This window comes from Motacilla alba, unplaced genomic scaffold (genome assembly GCF_015832195.1).
Source record: "Motacilla alba alba isolate MOTALB_02 unplaced genomic scaffold, Motacilla_alba_V1.0_pri HiC_scaffold_35, whole genome shotgun sequence".
Taxonomy (NCBI): Eukaryota; Metazoa; Chordata; class Aves; order Passeriformes; family Motacillidae; genus Motacilla; species Motacilla alba.
In genome coordinates, this window is record NW_024037447.1 from 1,098,782 (window position 1) to 1,123,128 (window position 24,347).

Sequence of the window (24,347 nt, forward strand, 5' to 3'; positions counted from 1 at the left end):
AACCACCAGCTCGAAGTGGAGTGTTAATTAACTAATCAATAGCTCCTGAGGTTAATTGGGGAGGGAATTAATTAATAACCACCAGCTCTAAGTGGAGAGTTAATTAACTAATTAACAACCCCTGAGGTTAATTGGGGAGGGAATTATTAATCCCTGGTATTAATCTTTAATGGCGTTTAATAATTAATTACCCCCAGTGATGGTGGGAGAGGGAGTTAATTACCAAGCACGGGCTCCGAGCGGAGTTAACGGGTTAATTACCGGGTTAATTGGTTAGTGAGGCGATTAATTAGTTCATTAATGGTGTTTGTTGCCAGGCGCGGCCGGGCCGGGCGCGGTTCCCGGATTTCGGCGGCGCCGCCTGCGGGCGCTGGTGGGAGCAGGAGCTGCGCCGCTTCCGCCGCAGCGTGCCCTTCGACGGGCTCGGCCTGGTGCGCGCCCCCAAACCCCGCCCGAACGGGCCCGGGCACCCCGAAATCAGCGCGAAGCACCCCAAAATCAGCCCGAAGTACCCCAAAATCAGCCCAAAATCACCCCAAAATCAGCCCAAAATCACCCCAAAATCAGCCAAAAGCACCCCAAAATCAGCCCGAAGCACCCCAAAATCAGCCCAAAGCACCCCAAAATCACCCGAATTCACCCCAAAAAACCCTTCACCTGAATCACCCCAAATCAGCCCAAAATCAGCCCAAATCAGCCCAAATCAGCCCAAAAGCACCCCAAAATCAGCCCAAAATCAGCCCAAAATCAGCCCCAAATTAGCCGAAAATCAGCCCCAAAATCAGCCCCAAATCAGCCCAAAGCACCCCAAAATCAGCCAAAAGCACCCCAAAATCACCTGAATTCACCCCAAAAAACCCTTCACCTGAATCACCCCAAATCAGCCGAAAATCAGCCCAAATCAGCCCAAAATCAGCCAAAAGCACCCCAAAATCACCCGAATACACCCCAAAAACCTGTTCACCCGAATCAGCCCAAAATCAGCCCAAAGTCACCCAAAATCAGCCCAAATCACCCCAAAAACCCCTTCACCCGAATCAGCCCAAAATCAGCCCAAAGCACCCCAAAATCACCCGAATTCACCCCAAAAAACCCTTCACCTGAATCACCCCAAATCAGCCGAAAATCAGCCCAAAATCAGCCCAAAATCAGCCCAAATCAGCCCAAAATCAGCCAAAAGCACCCCAAAATCACCCGAATACACCCCAAAAACCCCTTCACCCGAATCAGCCCAAAATCAGCCAAAAGCACCCCAAAATCAGCCAAAATCAGCCCAAAAGCACCCCAAGATCAGCCCAGAATCATCCCAAAATCAGCCCAGAATCATCCCAAAAACCCCTTCACCTGAATCACCCCCAAATCACCCCAAAATCAGCCTGAAGCACCCCAAAATCAGCCTGAAGCACCCAAAATCAGCCAAAAGCACCCCAAAATCACCCGAATACACCCCAAAAACCCCTTCACCCGAATCAGCCCAGAATCAGCCCAAAATCAACCCAGAATCAGCCCAAAGCACCCCAAAATCAGCCGAATTCCCCCCAAAAACCCCTTCACCCGAATCAGCCCAAAATCAGCCCAAAGCACCCCAAAATCAGCCCAAAGCACCCCAAAATCAGCCCAGAATCACCCCAAAAACCCCTTCACCTGAATCACCCCCAAATCACCCCAAAATCAGCCCAGAATCACCCCAAAATCAGCCTGAAGCACCCCAAAATCAGCCCGAAGCACCCCAAAAACCCCTTCACCCGAATCACCCCAAATCAGCCCAAAATCACCCCAAAACCCCCCCAAAATCCCCCCAAAACCCCCCCTTTTCACCCCAAAATCCCCCAGAATCCCCCAAAACCCCCCCTTTTCACCCCAAAATCCCCCCAAAACCCCCCCTATTCACCCCAAAATCCCCCCAAAATCCTCCCTTTTCACCCCAATATCCCCCCAAAATCCCCCCAAAATCCCCCCAAAATCCCCCCAAAATCCGCCCTTTTCACCCCAAAATCGCCCCTCTCACCTCAAAATCCCCTTGTCACCCCAGAATCCCCCTTTCACCCCAGAATCCCCCCAAAATCCCCCCTTTTCACCCCAGAATCCCCCCAAAAATCCCCGCAAAACCCCCCCTTTTCACCCCAAAATCCCCCCAAAACCCCCCCTATTCACCCCAAAATCCCCCCAAAATCCCCCCAAAATCCCCTCTTTTCACCCCAAAATCCCCCCAAAATCCCCCCAAAATCCTCCCTTTTCACCCCAGAATGCCCCCAAAATCAGCCCAGAATCCCTCCTTCTCACCCCAAAATCCCCCCTTTTCACCCCAAAATCCCCCAAAATCCCCCCTTCTCACCCCAAAATCCCCCCCTTCTCACCCCAAAATCCCCCCAAAATCCCCCTTCTCACCCCAAATTCCCCCCCTTTTCACCCCAAAATCCCCCTAAAATCCCCCCAAAATCCCTGCTTTTCACCCCAAAATCCCCCCAAAATCCCCCCAAAATCACCCCAAAATCCCCCCAAAACCCCCCTTTTCACCCCAAAATCCCCCAGAATCCCCCAAAATCACCCCTTTTCACCTCAAAATCCTCCCAAAATCCCCCTTTTCACCCCAAAATCCCCCCAAATCCTCCCTATTCACCCCAAAATCCCCCCTTTTCACCCCAAAATTCCCCCAAAATCCCCCCAAAATCCCCCCTTTTCACCCCAAAATCGCCCTTCTCACCCCAAAATCCCCTTGTCACCCCAGAATCCCCCTTTCACCCCAAAATCCCCCCAGAATCCCCCCAAAATCCCCCCAAAATCCCCCCTTTCACCCCAAAATCCCCCCAACATCCCCCCTTCTCACCCCGAAATCCCCCCAAAATCCCCCCAAAATCCCCCCAAAGTCCCCCCTTTCACCCCAAATTCACCCCAAAATCCCCGCTTTTCACCCCAAAATAATCTGGGAATAAACCCGGGCTTAACCGGGATTGATCCTGAGCGAGATTTCCCGGGAACGGCCCCAGCGTTGAATGGAATCGTTCAAATATTCAAATGAGATTCAAATGAGATTTGAGTAGTTGAATTTTGCACTATTCCAGCTCTGGTTTTTGGTGGGATTCTGTGATTTCCAGGACGTGAATCAAAGCCCACGAGGATTGGCTGTTAAATATTCAAATAGTCAAATGAGATCCCGATATTCAAATGAGATTCAAATGAGATTTAAATATTCAAATGGTATTTAATTGTTCCAGTGTTCCACTATTCCAGGTCTGGTTTTCAATGATTTCCAGGACATGAACGAAAGCCCACGAGGAGTCTCTGTTAAATATTCAAATGAGATTTGAATGAAAGTCAAATGAGATTCAAATGATATCCAAATGAGATGCAAATCCCCCACTGTTCCAGTCCCAGTTTTAAGTTGAGTTCTGGGATTTCAGCGCATTAAAAAAACCCCACGAGGATTCTCTGTTAGATATTGAAACATTCAAATGAGAGTCAAATTATATTCAAATGATATTCAAATGTTATTCAAATGAGATGCAAATTTCCAGCCCAGGTTTCAGGGTGGTTCTGTGCCTGCAGGACGTGAACGGCCCCACAAGGATTGTCCATTAAATATTGGAATATTCAGATGTTATTCAAATGAGATGCAAATTTCCAGCCCAGGTTTTCTCTGTGGCTGCAGGACATGCACGGCCCCACGAGGATTGTCCATTAAATATTCAAATGAGATGCAATTTTCCAGCCCAGGTTTCAGGGTGGTTCTGTGCCTGCAGGACATGGACGGCCACACAAGGATTGTCCATTAAATATTCAAATTATATTCAAATGAGATGTAAATTTCCAGCCCAGGTTTCAGGGTGGTCCTGTGCCTGCAGGACATGGACGGCCACATGAGCATTGTCCATTAAATATTCAAATTACATTAAGAAGATATTCAAATGAGATGCAAATGTCCAGCCCGGGTTTCCAGGTGGTTCTGTACCTGCAGGTCATGAAAGGCCCGGCCCCACGAGGATTGTCCATTAAATATTGAAATATTCAGATGTTATTCAAATGACATGCAAATTCCCAGCCGGGTTTTCTCTTTGGCTGCAGGACATGCAGGGCCCCACGAGGATTGTCCATTAAATATTCAAATGACATGCAAATTTCCAGCCCAGGTTTCAGGGTGGTTCTGTGCCTGCAGGACATGGACGGCCACACAAGGATTGTCCATTAAATATTCAAATTATATTAATAAGATATTCAAATGAGATGTAAATTTGCAGCCCGGGTTTCAGGGTGGTTCTGTGCCTGCAGGACATGGACAGCCCCACAAGGATTGTCCATTAAATACTGGAATATTCAGATGTTATTCAAATGAGATGCAAATTTGCAAATTCCCAGCCGGGTTTTCTCTGTGCCTGCAGGACATGGACGGCCCCACGAGGATTGTCCATTAAATATTCAAATTATATTCAAATGAGATGTAAATTTCCAGCCCAGGTTTCAGGGTGGTCCTGTGCCTGCAGGACATGGACGGCCACACGAGCATTGTCCATTAAATATTGAAATATTGATTATATCCAAATGATATTCAAATGAGATGCAAATGAGATGCAAATGTCCAGCCCGAGTTTCAGGGCAGTTCTGTGCCTGCAGGACATGAACGGCCCGGCCCCACAAGCATTGTCCATTAAGTATTGAAATATATTGGTTATATTCAAACGATATTCAAATGAGATGCAAATTCCCAGCCGGGTTTCCTCTGCCCGCAGGACCTGCACGGACCCACGAGCTTCGTGGCGGGCTCGGAGCGCGGCTGCGCCGACAACGGCTGGAACTTCCCCCCGTACAGCCCCGGTCAGCTGCCCTGCACTTTATGCTAATTTATTTTAATCTTTTCTCTTTATTTCTATTTTAATTCCTATTTTATTTGTATTCTAATTTTATATTTCTAATTTTTATTTCTATTTTAATTTCTATTTTATTTCTATTTTAATTTCCCATTTTCATTTTTGTTTTAATTTTTATTTCTATTTTATCGCTTTTTAAAAAAAATTTAATTGTAATATATACATAATATAGTAATAATAATAATAATAATATAATATAATACAATATAATATATAACATATAACATATAACATATAATATATAATATATAATATATAATATATAATATATATACTAATAATATATAACATATAATATATATATAATTATATATATAAATTTAAATGTAAATTATTTATTTAATAAAAATTTATAATTTATTTATATTCTATAATAATTTATATTTATATTTTATATTATTTATTTAATTTTATAAGTATTTTTTATTTATTTCTATATTTAAATAATTTAAATTATTTATTTATTACTTAATTAAATTTAAATTAAATTTAAAATTAAATTAGATATATAAATTTTTATATATATAATTATATATAAAATATAATATATATATAATATATAATATATATAAGATATATAATAATATATGTAATATATAAAATGTATAATATATATAATAATAATATATAATATATAATAATATATTAATTAAAATAATTGCTATTATTATTATTATTATTATTATTATTATTATTATTACAATGTTACAATTTCTATAACCCCCATCAAACAACACCCAGTATCTAATTACGTATCGCGCAATTAATTTATTAAATAAAATTTAATAATTAATTAATTAATTGGATATTTATTTATTCTAGTAATTTATTCATTAATTTACCGTATTTTTATTTATGTTTCTATTTATATACAATTATTATTCATTATTAATAATCTTAATTAATAATATATTATAACTTTATATGCATTTTATGGATACCATAAATTATATTAATATAAATATAATATTAATATTAATATTATTAATATTAATAAGATTAAGATTAATAATATTAATAATATTAATAATATTAATAATATTAATAATATTAATAATAATAATAGTAATGTTATAACTTCTATAACCCACATCAAACAATGCACAATATCCAGTTACGTTTTGGCCAATTAATTAATTAAATATTTGGATAATTAATTAATTTGAAAATTATTAAAAAAGCATCTATTTAGTTTATTGAATAATTAAATGACTAGTAATTTAATTAATTAATTGAATCATAATTAACTAAATAATTGAATGAGCCATTAATAATTACACAATTACACAATTACACAATTAATCATTTAATAATTACATAATTACACAATTAATCATTTAAATAATTGGGCGATCAATTAATTAAATAATTCTGTTATTAATTAGCGAATGAAACACAGGGCTAATCAGTCCGTTAATTAACGGGTCGTTAATTCCGCAGCCGCCGCTGACCGGCCGCTCTTCCGCCGCTCGCTCTGCCCGGACGCCGTCCACGCCTGGGGGCGCCACTACGACGTGCACAACCTGTACGGGCACGCCGCGGCCGCGGCCACGCACCGGTGAGTGACCGCTGACCACTGACCACTGAGTGACCACTGACCACTGACCAACTGACCACTGAGTGACCACTGACCACTGACTGACCACACACTGACCCCTGAGCCAGGCAGTGACCACGAGTGCACAACCTTTACGGGCACGCCGCGGCCGCGGCCACGCACCGGTGAGTGACCGCTGACCACTGACCACTGAGTGACCACTGAGTGACCACTGAGTGACCACTGAGTGACCACTGACCCACTGACCACTGACTGACCACAGACTGACCCCTGAGCCAGGCAGTGACCACGAGTGCACAACCTCTACGGGCACGCCGCGGCCGCGGCCACGCACCGGTGAGTGACCACTGACCACTGAGTGACCACTGAGTGACCACTGACCACTGACCACTGAGTGACCACTGAGTGACCACTGACCACTGACCACTGAGTGACCACTGACCACTGACCCACTGACCACTGAGTGACCACTGACCACTGACCACTGAGCCAGGGAGTGACCACGAGTGCACAACCTCTACGGGCACGCCGCGGCCGCGGCCACGCACCGGTGAGTGACCACTGACCACTGAGTGACCACTGAGTGACCACTGAGTGACCACTGACCACTGACCCACTGACCACTGACCACTGAGAGTGACCACAGTGACCACTGACTGACCACACACTGACCACTGAGCCAGGGAGTGACCACGAGTGCACAACCTCTACGGGCACGCCATGGCCGCGGCCACGCACCGGTGAGTGACCACTGACCACTGAGTGACCACTGAGTGACCACTGACCACTGACCACTGAGTGACCACTGAGTGACCATTGACCCACTGACCACTGAGTGACCACTGACCACTGACTGACCACACACTGACCACTGAGCCAGGCAGTGACCACGAGTGCACAACCTCTACGGGCACGCCGCGGCCGCGGCCACGCACCGGTGAGTGACCACTGACCGCTGAGTGACCACTGAGTGACCACTGAGTGACCACTGACCACTGACCACTGAGTGACCACTGACCACTGACCCACTGACCACTGACCCCTGAGCCAGGGAGTGACCACGAGTGCACAACCTCTACGGGCACGCCGCGGCCGCGGCCACGCACCGGTGAGTGACCACTGACCACTGACCACTGAGTGACCACTGAGTGACCACTGAGTGACCCCACACTGACCACTGACCACTGAGAGTGACCACAGTGACCACTGACTGACCACACACTGACCACTGAGCCAGGGAGTGACCACGAGTGCACAACCTCTACGGGCACGCCATGGCCGCGGCCACGCACCGGTGAGTGACCACTGACCACTGAGTGACCACTGAGTGACCACTGACCACTGACTGACCACAGACTGACCACTGAGCCAGGGAGTGACCACGAGTGCACAACCTCTACGGGCACGCCATGGCCGCGGCCACGCACCGGTGAGTGACCGCTGACCGCTGAGTGACCACTGAGTGACCACTGAGTGACCACTGACCACTGAGTGACCACTGACCACTGACCCACTGACCACTGACCCACTGACCACTGACCCACTGACCACTGAGTGACCACTGAGTGACCACTGACTGACCACTGACCACTGAGTGACCACTGACCACTGACCGAGTGACCACTGACCACTGACCAAGGGAGTGACCACGAGTGCACAACCTCTACGGCCACGCCATGGCTGCGGCCACGCACCGGTGAGTGACCACTGACCACTGAGTGACCACTGAGTGGCCACTGACCATTGACCCACTGACCACTGAGTGACCACTGACCACTGAGCCAGGGAGTGACCACGAGTGCACAACCTCTACGGGCACGCCATGGCCGCCGCCACGCACCGGTGAGTGACCGCTGACCACTGAGTGACCACTGAGTGACCACTGACCAACTGACCACTGACCACTGACCACTGAGAGTGACCACAGTGACCACTGACTGACCACAGACTGACCCCTGAGCCAGGGAGTGACCACGAGTGCACAACCTCTATGGACACGCCATGGCCGCAGCCACGCACCGGTGAGTGACCACTGACCACTGAGTGACCACTGAGTGACCACTGACCACTGAGAGTGACCACAGTGACCACTGACTGACCACACACTGACCACTGAGCCAGGGAGTGACCACGAGTGCACAACCTCTACGGGCACGCCATGGCCGCGGCCACGCACCGGTGAGTGACCACTGACCACTGAGTGACCACTGACCACTGACCGAGTGACCACTGACCCACTGACCACTGACCCACTGACCACTGAGTGACCACTGAGCGACCACTGACCACTGAGTGACCACTGACCACTGACCGAGTGACCACTGACCACTGACCAAGGGAGTGACCACGAGTGCACAACCTCTACGGCCACGCCATGGCTGCGGCCACGCACCGGTGAGTGACCACTGACCACTGAGTGACCACTGAGTGACCGCTGAGTGACCACACACTGACCACTGAGTGACCACTGAGTGACCACTGAGCCAGAGAGTGACCACTGAGTGACCACTGACTGACCACTAAGCCAGGGAGTGACCACGAGTGCACAGCCTCTGCGGCCACGCCATGGCCGCGGCCATGCACCGGTGAGTGACCACAGACCACTGAGTGACCACTGAGTGACCACTGAGTGACCACTGAGTGACCACTGACCACTGATTGACCACTGACCACTGAGCCATGGAATGACCATGAGTGCACAACCTCTACGGGCACGCCGTGGCCGCGGCCACGCACTGGTGAGTGACCACTGACCACTGACCACTGAGTGACCACTGACTGACCACTGAGTGACCACTGACCACTGACCAAGTGACCACAGTGACCACTGACTGACCACACACTGACCACAGAGCCAGAGAGTGACCATGAGTGCACAAGCTCTACGGCCACACATTCTATATATGTTGTATCTGTACGATTGGAGGCTGAGTCCCCCCGTTCTCTCTGTCTGTCCCCGCAGGGCTCTGCGGCGCCTGTGGCCCCAGCAGCGCCCCCTGCTGCTCTCCCGCGTCACCTTCGCGGGCTCCGCGCGCCTGGGCGGGCTCTGGGCGGGGCCGGGCGAGGCCTCGTGGGCGGGGCTTAGGGCGGCGGTGCCCGCCCTGCTGCGCGCGAGCCTGCGCGGCTTCCCCTACGTGAGTGCGGGGCGGGGCAGGGGGCGGGGCAGGGGGCGGGGCAAAGGGTGGGGCAAGGGGTGGAGCAAAGGGCGGGGCAGATGGTGGAGCAAAGGGCGGGGCAGAGGGCGGGGCAAAGGGGGGCTGCGGGCTGCTGCCGTTGACGCGGAATTCAATTCTCATTTGCATTTGATTGCGTTAATGGAAATTGTCATCCCAATTTCAGTTTTTAATTTCCATTTTTAATTCCGATACTAATTCCAATTTTAACGCACGCGGCTCTCCTCGCAGGTGGGCAGGGCGCTGTGCGGGGGCCTGGGGCCGTGGTGGTTATCGGCGGTAACGCACACGGCTCTCCTGGCAGGCGGGCAGGGCGCTGTGCGGGGGCCTGGGGCCGTGGTGGTTATTGGGGTTAACGCACGCGACTCTCCTCGCAGGCGGGCGGCTCCCTGTGCGGGGGCCTGGGGCCGTGGTGGTTTATCCGCGGTAACGCACGCGACTCTGCTCGCAGGCGGGCGGGGCGCTGTGCGGGGGCCTGGGGCTGTGGTGGTTTATCCGCGGTAACGCACGCGGCTCTCCTCGCAGGCGGGCGGGGCGCTGTGCGGGGCCTGGGGCCGTGGTGGTTATCGGCGGTAACGCACGCGGCTCTGGTTGCAGGCAGGCGGGGCGCTGTGCGGGGGCCTGGGGCCGTGGTGGTTATCGGCAGTAACGCACGCGGCTCTCCTCGCAGGCGGGCGGCTCCCTGTGAGGGGGCGTGGGGCCGTGGTGGTTATCAGCGGTAACGCACGCGGCTCTGGTTGCAGGCGGGTGGCTCCCTGAGCGGGGCCCTGGGGCCGTGGTGGTTATCGGCGGTAACGCACACGGCTCTGGTTGCAGGCGGGTGGCTCCCTGAGCGGGGCCCTGGGGCCGTGGTGGTTATCGGCGGTAACGCACGCGGCTCTCCTCGCAGGTGGGCGGTGCGCTGTGCGGGGGCCTGGGGCCGTGGTGGTTATCGGCAGTAACGCACGCGGCTCTCTTCTCAGGCGGGTGGCTCCCTGTGCGGGGGCCTGGGGCCGTGGTGGTTATCGGCGGTAACGCACGCAGCTCTCCCTGCAGGTGGGCGGCTCCCTGTGCGGGGCCTGGGGCCGTGGTGGTTATCGGCGGTAACGCACGCGGCTCTCCTCGCAGGCGGGCGGCTCCCTGTGCGGGGCCTGGGGCCGTGGTGGTTATCGGCGGTAACGCACGCGGCTCTCCTCACAGGAGGGCGGCGCGCTGCGCGGGGGCCTGGGGCCGTGGTGGTTATCGGCGGTAATGTCCGCAGCTCTGCTCGCATGCGGGTGGCTCCCTGTGCGGGGGCCTGGGGCCGTGGTGGTTATCGGCGGTAACGCACGCGGCTCTCCTCACAGGAGGGCGGCGCGCTGCGCGGGGGCCTGGGGCCGTGGTGGTTATCGGCGGTAACGCACACGGTCTCCTCGCAGGCGGGCGGCTCCCTGTGCGGGGGCCTGGGGCCGTGGTGGTTATCGGCGGTAACGCACACGGTCTCCTCGCAGGCGGGCGGCTCCCTGTGCGGGGGCCTGGGGCCGTGGTGGTTATCGGCGGTAACGCACGCCGTCTCCTCGCAGGCGGGCGGCTCCCTGTGCGGGGGCCTGGGGCCGTGGTGGTTATCGGCGGTAACGCACGCGTTTCTCCTCGCAGGCGGGCAGCTCCCTGTGCGGGGGCCTGGGGCCCTGTCCCGAGGAGCTCTGCCGGCGCTGGCTCCAGCTCGGCGCCTTCTTCCCCCTGGCGCGGAACCACAACCAGGAGCCCGGCACGGTCAGCGAAGCTGAAATATTCCCGATTCCCAAATCACCGTCCCGAATTCCCGCCGGCTGAATAATCCACAATCTGAAATTTTGAAATATCAAAAATTCAGAATTTCTGAAATGCTTGAATTCAAAAATTCTGATTTTCTGAAATGCTTAAATTGGAAAAATCTGAATTTCTGAAGAGATTGAAATGGAAAATTCTGAATTTCCGAAGTTCTTGAATTTGAAAATTCTGAATTTCCACGTTTCTAAAAAATCCTAATTTTGAGATTTCGAAAATTCTGAATTTCTGAAGTTCTTGGATTCGAAAATTCTCAATTTCCGCCTTTCTCAGAAATCAAAAATCCAAAATTTTGAAATATCAAAAATTCTGAATTTATGAAGTGCCTAAATTTGAAAATTCTGAATTTCGGCATTTCTAAAAAAATCTAAAATCAGAAATTTCAAGAATTCTGAATTTCTGAAATGCCTAAATTTGGAAATTCCGAATTTCCACTCTTGCTGAAAAATCCAAAATCCGAAATTTCAAAATTTCGATAATTCTGAATTTCTGAAGAGCTTCAGTTCGAAAATTCTGATTTTCTGAAGAGCTTGAATTAGAAAATTCTGAATTTCCACATTTCTAAAAAAATCTAAAATCCAAAATTTTGAAATATCGAAAATTCTGAATTTATGAAGTGCCTAAATTTGAAAATTCTGAATTTCGGCATTTCTAAAAAATCTAAAATCCGAAATTTTGAAAATTCTAAATTTCTGAAATTTGCAAATTCTGAATTTTGGCGTTTCTAAAAAAAACCCCAAATCCTAAATTTTGAAATATCGAAAATTCTGAATTTCTGAAGAGCTTGAATTTGAAAATTCTGAATTTCCACCTTTCTAAAAAATCCCAAATCCAAAATTTCGAAATTTCGAAAATTTTGAATTTCTGAAATTTGAGAATTCTGAATTTCCACCTTGCTGAAAAATCCCAAATCCGAAATTTCGACATTTCCAAAATTCTGAATTTTAATCAAATTAACCTAAATCAAAATCATTCAAATGAAATCAATTGAAATTGATTAGAAACCATAATTAAAATGATTGAAGTTGAATTGAATAAAGTCAAATTAATTAAAATGAACTAGAAATGAAAGGGAAATGATTTAAAATTAAATAAACTTAAATCAAAATATTTAAATGAAATTATTAAAATTAATTAGAAATATAAGTGAAATTAATTACAATTAAAGTAAATTAAATCAAATTGATTAAAATGAAATAAAATTAATTAGAAATGAAAGTGAAATTAATTAAAATTAAATCAATTTACATCAAATTAATTAAAACGAAATAAATTAAAATAATTCAAAACCAAAATTAAATTAATTAAAATGAAATTAATTACGATTAAATGAATTAAAATCAAATTAAAATTAATTAGAAACCGAAATTAAATTAACCTAAATCAAAATAATTGAAATGAAATTAATTGAAATTAATTAGAAATCATAACTAAATTATTAAAATTAAATTAACCTAAATCAAATGAATTGAAATGAAATTAATTGACATGAATTAGAAATCATAATTAAATTAATTGAAATTAAAAGAATCTGAATCAAATTAATTAAAATGAAATTGATTGAAATTAATTCGAGATGAAAGTGATGATAATAAAATAAAATAATTTAGATAAAATTAATTAAAACTAAATTAATTAAAATTAATTCAAAACCAAAATTAAGTTAATTCCAATTAAATAAATGACAATGAATTAGAAGGTTAATTAAGGTTAATTAGCGCGGGTGTCTCCCCGGCGCAGGCGCAGGACCCGGCCGCGTTCGGCGCCCGCTCGCTGCTGCTCAACTCCACGCGGGCGCACCTGGGCACGCGCTACCGCCTGCTGCCGCACCTGTACTCGCTGCTGCAGCGCGCCCGCGCCACCGGGCACAGCGTGGCACGGCCCCTGCTGCACGAGTGAGCACCCGGGGCACCTGGGGCACCTGGGCACACCTGGACAAACCTGGGCACACCTGGGGCACCTGGGCACACCTGGGGGCACCTGGGGACACTTGGGGACACACCTGGGCACACCTGGGGCACCTGGACGCACCTGGGCACAAACTGGGGACACCTGGGCACACACCTGGGCACTGCCGGGCACTCATCTAGGTACACCTGGACACACCTGGGCACAGCTGGGCACACCTGGGCACAGCTGGGGACACCTGGGACACCTGGGCAGAGCTGGGCACTCACCTGGGACACACCTGGGCACGCGCTACCGCCTGCTGCCGCACCTGTACTCGCTGCTGCAGCGCGCCCGCGCCACCGGGCACAGCGTGGCACGGCCCCTGCTGCACGAGTGAGCACCCGGGGCACCTGGGGACACCTGGGGAACCTGGGCACACCTGGGGGCACCTGGGGACACCTGGGGATACTTGGGGGAGATCGGAATGCACCTGGGCACACTTGGGCACACCTGGGGGCACCTGGGGGCACCTGGGGCACACATCTGGGGCATCTGGGGCACCTGGGCACAGCTGGACACTCACCTGGGCACACCTGGGAATGCTGGGAATGCACCTGGGCTCACCTGGGCACACCTGGGGACACCTGGGCACACCTGGGGACACCTGGGCACACACCTGGGCACAGCTGGGCACTCACCTGGGACACACCTGGGCACGCGCTACCGCCTGCTGCCGCACCTGTACTTGCTGCTGCAGCGCGCCCGCGGGCACAGCGTGGCACGGCCCCTGCTGCACGAGTGAGCACCCGGGGCACCTGGGGACACATCCGGGGGCACCTGAGCACACCTGGGCACACGTGGGCACACACCTGGGCGCAGCTGGGCACTCACCTGGGCACACCTGGGCACGCGCTACCACCTGCTGCCGCACCTGTACTCGCTGCTGCAGCGCGCCCGCGCCACCGGGCACAGCGTGGCACGGCCCCTGCTGCACGAGTGAGCACCCGGGGCACCTGGGGACACCTGGGCACACACCTGGGCACAGCTGGGCACAGCTGGGCACACCTGGGCACTGCTGGGCACTCACCTGGGCACACCTGGGAATGCTGGGAATGCACCTGGGCACACCTGGGGGCACCTGGGCACATGCTTGGGCACAGCTAGGGACACACCTGGGCACAGCTGGGGGCACCTGGGACACCTGGGCACAGCTGGGCACTCACCTGGGACACACCTGGGCACGCGCTACCGCCTGCTGCCGCACCTGTACTCGCTGCTGCAGCGCGCCCGCGCCCGCGGGCACAGCGTGGCACGGCCCCTGCTGCACGAGTGAGCACCCGGGGCACCTGGGGACACCTGGGCACACACCTGGGGACACCTGGGGACACCTGGGAATGCTGGGAATGCACCTGGGCACAACTGGGGGCACCTGGGCACACCTGGGCACTGCTGGGCACTCACCTGCGGACACCTGGGAATGCACCTGGGCACACCTGGGCACACCTGGGGCACCTGAGCACACCTGGGGACACCTGGGCACACACCTGGGCACAGCTGGGCACACCTGGGCACTGCTGGGCACTCACCTGGGGACACCTGGGAATGCTGGGAATGCACCTGGGCACACCTGGGGGCACCTGGGCACATGCTTGGGCACAGCTAGGGACACACCTGGGGCACCTGGCGACACCTGGGACACCTGGGCACAGCTGGGCACTCACCTGGGACACACCTGGGCACGCGCTACCGCCTGCTGCCGCACCTGTACTCGCTGCTGCAGCGCGCCCGCGCCACCGGGCACAGCGTGGCACGGCCCCTGCTGCACGAGTGAGCACCCGGGGCACCTGGGGACACCTGGGCACACCTGGGCACACCTGGGGACACCTGGGCACAGCTGGGCACACCTGGGCACTCACCTGGGGACACCTGGGAATGCTGGGAATGCACCTGGGCACACCTGGGGGCACCTGGGCACATGCTTGGGCACAGCTAGGGACACACCTCGGGCACCTGGGGACACCTGGGACACCTGGGCACAGCTGGGCACTCACCTGGGACACACCTGGGGCACGCGCTGCCGCCTGCTGCCGCACCTGTACTCGCTGCTGCAGCGCGCCCGCGCCACCGGGCACAGCGTGGCACGGCCCCTGCTGCACGAGTGAGCACCCGGGGCACCTGGGGACACACCTGGGGACACCTGGGGACACCTGGGGGCACCTGGGAATGCTGGGAATGCACCTGGGCTCACCTGGGCACACCTGGGGCACCTGGGCACACGTGGGGGCACCTGGGGACACCTGGGCACACCTGGGCACAACTGGGGACACCTGGGCACACACCTGGGCACTGCCGGGCACTCATCTAGGTACACCTGGACACACTTGAGCACACCTGGGACACCTGGGCACAGCTGGGGACACCTGGGGCACCTGGGCAGAGCTGGGCACTCACCTGGGACACACCTGGGCACGCGCTACCGCCTGCTGCCGCACCTGTACTCGCTGCTGCAGCGCGCCCGCGCCACCGGGCACAGCGTGGCACGACTCCTGCTGCACGAGTGAGCACCCGGGGCACCTGGGGACACTTGGGGACACACCTGGGCACACCTGGGCACACCTGGGCACTGCTGGGCACTCACCTGGGGACACCTGGGAATGCTGGGAATGCACCTGGGCACACCTGGGGGCACCTGGGCACATGCTTGGGCACAGCTAGGGACACACCTGGGGCATCTGGGGGCACCTGGGACACCTGGGCACAGCTGGGCACTCACCTGGGACACACCTGGGCACGCGCTGCCGCCTGCTGCCGCACCTGTACTCGCTGCTGCAGCGCGCCCGCGCCACCGGGCACAGCGTGGCACGACTCCTGCTGCACGAGTGAGCACCCGGGGCACCTGGGGACACACCTGGGGACACCTGGGCACACACCTGGGCACACCTGGGCACTGCTGGGCACTGCTGGGCACTCACCTGGGGACACCTGGGAATGCTGGGAATGCACCTGGGCACACCTGGGGGCACCTGGGCACATGCTTGGGCACAGCTAGGGACACACCTGGGGCACCTGGGGACACCTGGGACACCTGGGCACAGCTGGGCACTCACCTGGGACACACCTGGGCACGCGCTGCCGCCTGCTGCCGCACCTGTACTCGCTGCTGCAGCGCGCCCGCGCCACCGGGCACAGCGTGGCACGGCCCCTGCTGCACGAGTGAGCACCCGGGGCACCTGGGGACACCTGGGGGCACACCTGGGCACACCTGGGGCACCTGGGGCACAAACCTGGGGACACCTGGGGACACCTGGGGGAGATTGGATTGCACCTGGGCACAGCTGGGCACAGCTGGGACTCCTGGGAATGCACCTGGGCACACCTGGGGGCACCTGGGCACACCTGGGGACACACCTGGGCACACTTGGGGGCACTTGGGACACCTGGGACACCTGGGCACTGCTGGGCACTCACCTGGGCCACACCTGGGCACGCGCTACCGCCTGCTGCCGCACCTGTACTCGCTGCTGCAGCGCGCCCGCGCCACCGGGCACAGCGTGGCACGACCCCTGCTGCACGAGTGAGCACCCGGGGCACCTGGGGACACACCTGGGGAACCTGGGGACACCTGGGCACAGCTGGGCACACCTGGGCACTGCTGGGCACTCACCTGGGGACACCTGGGAATGCTGGGAATGCACCTGGGCACACCTGGGCACACATTGGCTCACACCTGGGGACACCTGGGCACACCTGGGCACACCTGGGCACACCTGGGCACACCTGGGGCACCTGGGCACTCACTTGGGCACACCTGGGCACACATCTGGGAGCACCTGGGGACAGCTGGGCACACACCTGGGCACACCTGGGAATGCACCTGGACCTTCACCTTGACCTTGACTTGGACCTTGATCTTGACTTGGCCTTGGTCGTGATGTTGGCCTTGATTTGAGTCCTGATCTTGACTTGGATCTTGATCTTGGTCTTGACTTTGACCTTAAGCTTGACTTGGACTTTGAGCTTGACTTGGATCTTGATCTTGACTCATACCTTGATTTGGTCTTGGTCTTGGTCTTGATCTTGACTTGGATCTTGATCTTGACTTGGATCTTGACTTGGACCTTGATCCTGACTTTGATTTTGATCTTGATCTTGACTTGGATCTTGACCTTGGTCTTGACTTGGACCTTAAGCTTGACTTGGACCTTGACTTGGAACTTGATCCTGACCTTGATTTTGATCTTGATCTTGGCTTGGACCTTGACTTGGACCTTGATCTTGACTTGGTCTTGGTCTTGATCTTGACTTGGATCTTGACCTTGGTCTTGATTTGGACCTTAAGCTTGACTTGGACCTTGACTTGGACCTTGATCCTGACCCTGATTTTGATCTTGATCTTGGCTTGGTCTTGACCTTGGCCTTGATTTGGGTCCTGATCTTGACTTGGATTTGATCTTGATCTTGACTTGGACTTTGAGTTTGACTTGGACCTTGGTCTTGACTTGGTCTTGGTCTTGATCTTGGCTTGGATCTTGACCTTGGCCTTGATTTGGGTCCTGATCTTGACTTGGACCTTGATCTTGATCTTAACTTGGATCTTGGTCTTGGTCTCGGATCTTGATCTTGGCTTTGTTTGAGTTCTGATCTTGACTTGGATCTTGACCTTGGCCTTGACTTGGACCTTAAGCTTGACTTGGAGCTTGATCTTGACTCGGACCTTGACTTGGTCTTGGTCTTGGTCTTGGCTTGGATCTTGACCTTGGCCTTGATTTGGGTCCCGATCTTGACTTGGACCTTGATCTTGGTCTTGACTTGGACCTTAAGCTTGACTTGGATCTTGAGCTTGACTCGGACCTTGGTCTTGACTTGGTCTTGGTCTTGGTCTTGATCTTGACTTGGATCTTGATCTTGGCCTTGACTTGGACCTTAAGCTTGACTTGGATCTTGATCTTGACTCAGACATTGATTTGGTCTTGGTCTTGGTCTAGATCTTGGCTTGGGTCTTGACCTTGGCCTTGATTTGAGTCCTGATCTTGTCTTGGACCTTGATCTTGGCCTTGACTTGGACCTTAAGCTTGACTTGGATCTTGATCTTGACTCGGATCTTGATTTGGTCTTTGTCTTGATCTTGGCTTGGATCTTGACCTAGGCCTTGATTTGGGTCCCGATCTTGACTTCGATCTTGATCTTGGTCTTGACTTGGACCTTAAGCTTGACTTGGATCTTGATCTTGACTCAGACCTTGATTTGGTCTTGGTCTTGGTCTTGATGTTGGCTTGGGTCTTGACCTTGGCCTTGACTTGGACCTTGGTCTTGATTTGGATCTTGATCTTGACTTGGACCTTGATCTTGACTTGGTCTTGGTCTTAATCTTGATCTTGGCTTGGGTCTTGACCTAGGCCTTGATTTGAGTCCTGATCTTGACTTCGGTCTTGACCTTGGCCTTGACTTGGACCTTAAGCTTGACTTGAATCTTGATCCTGACCTTGACTTGGACCTTGACATGGACTTGGTCTTGATCTTGATCTTGACTCGGACCTTGATCTTGACTTGGTCTTGGTCTTGAGCTTGACTTGGATCTTGATCTTGGTCTTGACTTGGACCTTAAGCTTGACCTGGATCTTGATCTTGACTCGGACCTTGACTTGATCTTGGTCTTGGTCTTGATCTTGGCTTGGATCTTGACCTTGGCCTTGATTTGGGTCCTGATCTTGACTTGGATTTGATCTTGGTCTTGACTTGGACCTTAAGCTTGACCTGGATCTTGATCTTGACTCGGACCTTGACTTGGTCTTGGTCTTGATCTTGATCTTAGCTTGGGTCTTGAACTCGGCCTTGATTTGAGTCGTGATCTTGACTTGGACCTTGATCCTGGCCTTGATTTTGATCTTGATTTTGATCTTGACTTGGACCTCAAGCTTGACTTGGTCTTGGTCCTGATCTTGACTTGGATTTTGACCATGGCCTTGACTTGGACCTTGATCTTGACTCGAACCTTGATTTGGTCTTGGTCATGGTCTTGAGCTTGGCTTCGATCTTGACCTTGGCCTTGATTTGGGTCCCGATCTTGACTTGGACCTTGATCTTGATCTTAACTTGGATCTTCGTCTTGGTCTCAGATCTTGATCTTGGCTTTGATTTGAGTTCTGATCTTGACCTTGGCCTTGACTTGGACCTTAAGCTTGACTTGGAGCTTGATCTTGACTCGGATCTTGATTTGGTCTTTGTCTTGATCTTGGCTTGGATCTTGACCTAGGCCTTGATTTGGGTCCCAATCTTGACTTCGATCTTGATCTTGGTCTTGACTTGGACCTTAAGCTTGACTTGGATCTTGATCTTGACTCAGACCTTGATTTGGTCTTGGTCTTGGTCTTGATCTTGGCTGGGGTCTTGAACTTGGCTTTGATTTGGATCTTGATCTTGACTTGGATCTTGACTCAGACCTTGATCTTGACTTGGTCTTGATCTTGACTTGGGTCTTGACCTTGGTCTTGATTTGAGTCCTGATCTTGACTGGGATCTTGATCTTGGTCTTGACTTGGATCTTGATCTTGACTCAGACCTTGATTTGGTCTTGGTCTTGGTCTTGATGTTGGCTTGGGTCTTGACCTTGGCCTTGACTTGGACCTTGGTCTTGATTTGGACCTTGATCTTGACTTGGTCTTGGTCTTAATCTTGATCTTGGCTTGGTCTTGACCTAGGCCTTGATTTGAGTCCTGATCTTGACTTCGGTCTTGACCTTGGCCTTGACTTGGACCTTAAGCTTGAATTGAATCTTGATCCTGACCTTGACTTGGACCTTGACTTGGACTTGGTCTTGATCTTGATCTTGACTCGGACCTTGATCTTGACTTGGTCTTGGTCTTGAGCTTGACTTGGATTTGATCTTGGTCTTGACTTGGACCTTAAGCTTGACCTGGATCTTGATCATGACTCGGACCTTGACTTGGTCTTGGTCTTGGTCTTGATCTTGGCTTGGGTCTTGACCTTGGCCTTGACGTGGATCTTGGTTTTGACCTGATTGCCGCAATTAAGGCAGCCATTAATTAACCCCCGCAGGTTCTACGCCGAGGAGGCCACGTGGGACGTGGACGCGCAGTTCCTGTGGGGGGCGGGGCTGCTCATCACCCCCGTGCTGGAGCCCGTGCGTGACATTGCCCAAAAACCCCAAAATTTGACATTTTTGGGTCCTTTTTATCCTTCATCGTTCCTTTTTAGAGAACCATGGGGTGAAATTCCTCCAAAAACCCCAAAATCTGACATTTTTGGGTCCTTTTCCCTCATCTCCTCATCACCCCTGTTGGAGAACCTTGGGGTGAAATTTCCCAAAAAACCCAAAATTTGAAATTTTTGGGTTTTTTCCTCTCATCGTTCCTTTTAGAGAACCTTGGGGTGAAATTGCTCCAAAAACCCCAAAATTTGATTTTTTTCCCTCCATTCTGGGGTTTCTCTCCAGCTTTTTTGGCTTTCAATCAAAAACTTCTTCAACTTCTTCCTCATCTTCATCTTCATCTTCATCTTCATCTTCATCTTCATCATTTCTGTCTTCGTCTTCCTTATGCTCTTTTTCATTTTCTTCTTCATCTTCCTCATCTTCCTCATCTTCTTCATCATCCTCTTCCTCTTCTTCTTTTTCTTCTTCTTGTCGTCTTCGTCTTCATCTTCATCATCATCATCGTCTTCATCCTCATCATTTTTGTCTTCATCTTCCTCTTGCTCTTTTTCCTTTTCATGGCCTTCTTCATCTTCCTCATCTTCTTCATCTTCCTCGTCTTCATCTTCCTCTCCTTTTTCGTGTCATCTTTGCCATCTTCATCTTCATCTTCGTTGTCTTCCTCTTCTTCATCTTCATCATTTTGTCTTCATCTTCCTCTTGCTCTTTTTCATTGTCTTCTTCTTCTCCATCCTCTTCATCTTCATCATCTTCCTCTTCATCTTCATCTTCCTCTTCTGTCTTCTTCATTGTCTTCTTGCTGTCTTCATCTTCATCTTCATCTTCATCTTCATCTTCATCTTCATCTTCATCTTCATCACCTTCATTATTTTTGTCTTCATCCTCCTCTTGCTCTTTTTCCTTTTCATGGTCTTCTTCATCTTCCTCATCTTCTTCATCTTCCTCATCTTCTTCCCTCTTCTTCTTCTTGTTGTCTCCATCTTCATCTTCCTCCTCTTCTGTCTTCTTCTTCTTCATCTTCCTCATCTCATCTTTGTCATCTTCATCTTCATCTTCATCGTTTTCCTCCTCTTCATCCTCATCATTTTGTCTTCATCTTCCTCTTGTTGTCACCTTCGTCATCTTCATCTTCGTCTTCATCTTCATCATTTTTGTCTTCATCTTCCTCTTGCTCTTTTTCATTGTCTTCTTCTTCTCCATCCTCTTCATCTTCTTCATCTTCCTCTTCATCTTCATCTTCCTCTTCTGTCTTCTTCATCGTCTTCTTGCTGTCTTCATCTTCATCTTCATCTTCATCTTCATCACCTTCATCATTTTTGTCTTCATCTTCCTCTTGCTCTTTTTCCTTTTCATGGTCTTCTTCATCTTCCTCATCTTCTTCATCTTCCTCGTCTTCATCTTCCTCTCCTTTTTCGTGTCATCTTTGCCATCTTCATCTTCATCTTCATTGTCTTCCTCATCTTCATCTTCATCATTTTTGTCTTCATCTTCCTCTTGCTCTTTTTCATTGTCTTCTTCTTCTCCATCCTCTTCATCTTCATCTTCCTCTTCTGTCTTCTTCTTCATCATCTTCTTGCTGTCTTCATCTTCATCTTCATCTTCATCTTCATCACCTTCCTCACTTTTGTCTTCATCTTCCTCTTGCTCTTTTTCCACCTCATGGTCTTCTTCATCTTCCTCATCTTCCTCTTCATCTTCCTCATCTTCTTCATCTTCCTCATCTTCTTCCCTCTTCTTTTTGTCGTCTTCACCTTCATCTTCCTCCTCTTCTGTCTTCTACATCTTCCTCTTGTTGTCACCTTTGTCATCTTCATCTTCATCTTCACCTTCATCTTCATCTTCCTCTTCCTCTTGCTCTTTTTCCTGTTCAGGGTCTTCTTCATCTTCCTCATCTTCCTCTTCTTCTGTCTTCTTCTTGCCGTCTTGGCCAGCTGCATCTTCATCTTCCTCCTCTTCATCTTCATCAATTTTGTCTTCATCTTCCTCTTGCTCTTCTTCATCTTCCTCACCTTCTTCATCTTCCTCGTCTTCATCTTCCTCTCCTTTTTCGTGTCATCTTTGCCATCTTCATCTTCATTTTCATTGTCTTCCTCTTCATCATCTTCATCACTTCTGTCTTCATCTTCCTCTTGCTCTTTTTCATTGTCTTCTTCTTCTCCATCCTCTTCATCTTCTTCATCTTCCTCTTCATCTTCATCTTCCTCTTCTGTCTTCTTCATCGTCTTCTTGCTGTCTTCATCTTCATCTTCATCTTCATCTTCATCTTCATCTTCATCACCTTCATCATTTTTGTCTTCATCTTCCTCTTGCTCTTTTTCATTGTCTTCTTCTTCTCCATCCTCTTCATCTTCATCTTCCTCTTCTGTCTTCTTCATCTTCATCTTCATCTTCATCTTCATCTTCATCTTCATCACCTTCCTCATTTTTGTCTTCATCTTCCTCTCGCTCTTTTTCCTGTTCAGGGTCTTCTTCATCTTCCTCATCCTTTTCATCTTCCTCATCTTCTTCATCTTCCTCATCTTCTTCCCTCTTCTTCTTCTTGTTGTCTTCATCTTCCTCTTCTTCTGTCTTCTTCTTCATCTTCCTCTTGTTGTCACCTTTGTCATCTTCATCTTCGTCTTCATCTTCCTCTTCCCCTTTTTCCACCTCATGGTCTTCTTCATCTTCCTCATCTTCTTCATCTTCCTCGTCTTCATCTTCCTCTCCTTTTTCGTGTCATCTTTGCCATCTTCATCTTCATCTTCGTTGTCTTCCTCATCTTCATCTTCATCATTTTTGTCTTCATCTTCCTCTTGCTCTTTTTCATTGTCTTCTTCTTCTCCATCCTCTTCATCTTCTTCATCTTCCTCTTCATCTTCATCTTCCTCTTCTGTCTTCTTCATTGTCTTCTTGCTGTCTTCATCTTCATCTTCATCTTCATCACCTTCATCATTTTTGTCTTCATCTTCCTCTTGCTCTTTTTCCTTTTCATGGTCTTCTTCATCTTCCTCATCTTCTTCATCTTCCTCATCTTCTTCCCTCTTCTTCTTCTTGTTGTCTCCATCTTCATCTTCCTCCTCTTCTGTCTTCTTCTTCTTCATCTTCCTCATCTCATCTTTGTCATCTTCATCTTCATCTTCATCTTCATCTTCATCTTCATCTTCCTCTTTTTCCACCTCATGGTCTTCTTCATCTTCCTCATCTTCTTCATCTTCCTCATCTTCTTCCCTCTTCTTCTTCTTGTTGTCTTCATCTTCATCTTCCTCCTCTTCTGTCTTCTTCTTCATCTTCCTCTTCCTCTTCCTCGTGTTCTTGTTTCTCGCTCTCCGTCTTCATTTTCCTCTTCTTGCCGTCTGTGTCTTCTTCATCATCTTCATCTTCCTCATCTTCATCTTCATCTTCATCTTCCTCACCTTCCTCTTCCCCGCCTTCCGGGCGGTTGATTCCGGAACGTTCCGTGTGCCCGCAGGGCGTGGAGCTGGTCCGGGCCTACATCCCCGACGCCGTCTGGTACGAGTACGAGTCGGTGAGTGCCAGCCCGGCAACGAGGATTATTAATTGGGAATTAATTAATTAATTAATAGGTAATTAATGAATGAGTCGGTGAGTGCCAGCCCCGGCAACGAGGATTAATTAATTGGGAATTAATTAATTAATTAATTAATAGCTAATTAATGAACGAGTTGGTGAGTGCCAGTTCCAGGAACAAAGACAGAAATCAGGAATTAATTAATTAATTAGTAGGTAATTAATGAACGAGTCGGTGAGTGCCAGCCCCGGCAACGAGGATTAATTAATTAGGATTTAATTAATTAGTTAATAGGTAATTAGTGAACGAGTCGGTGAGTGCCAGCCCCGGCAACGAGGATTAATTAATTGGGAATTAATTAATTAATTAATTAATAGGTAATTAGTGAACGAGTCGGTGA

The 24,347-nt window shown here is 49.8% G+C and overlaps 1 protein-coding gene across 1 annotated transcript in view; it reads left to right on the forward strand.

Moving 5' to 3' along the window:
* LOC119696700 (maltase-glucoamylase, intestinal-like) overlaps positions 1–24,347 on the forward strand; it is a 78,280-nt gene that overhangs the window by 14,893 nt on the left and 39,040 nt on the right. Inside the window, exons 5-12 of the mRNA XM_038126502.1 lie at positions 318–431; positions 4,725–4,809; positions 6,303–6,420; positions 9,383–9,554; positions 11,208–11,324; positions 13,119–13,273; positions 20,325–20,409; positions 23,888–23,944. Coding sequence (XP_037982430.1) covers positions 318–431; positions 4,725–4,809; positions 6,303–6,420; positions 9,383–9,554; positions 11,208–11,324; positions 13,119–13,273; positions 20,325–20,409; positions 23,888–23,944 — 903 coding nt within the window. The remainder of the gene's footprint in view (positions 1–317; positions 432–4,724; positions 4,810–6,302; positions 6,421–9,382; positions 9,555–11,207; positions 11,325–13,118; positions 13,274–20,324; positions 20,410–23,887; positions 23,945–24,347) is intronic.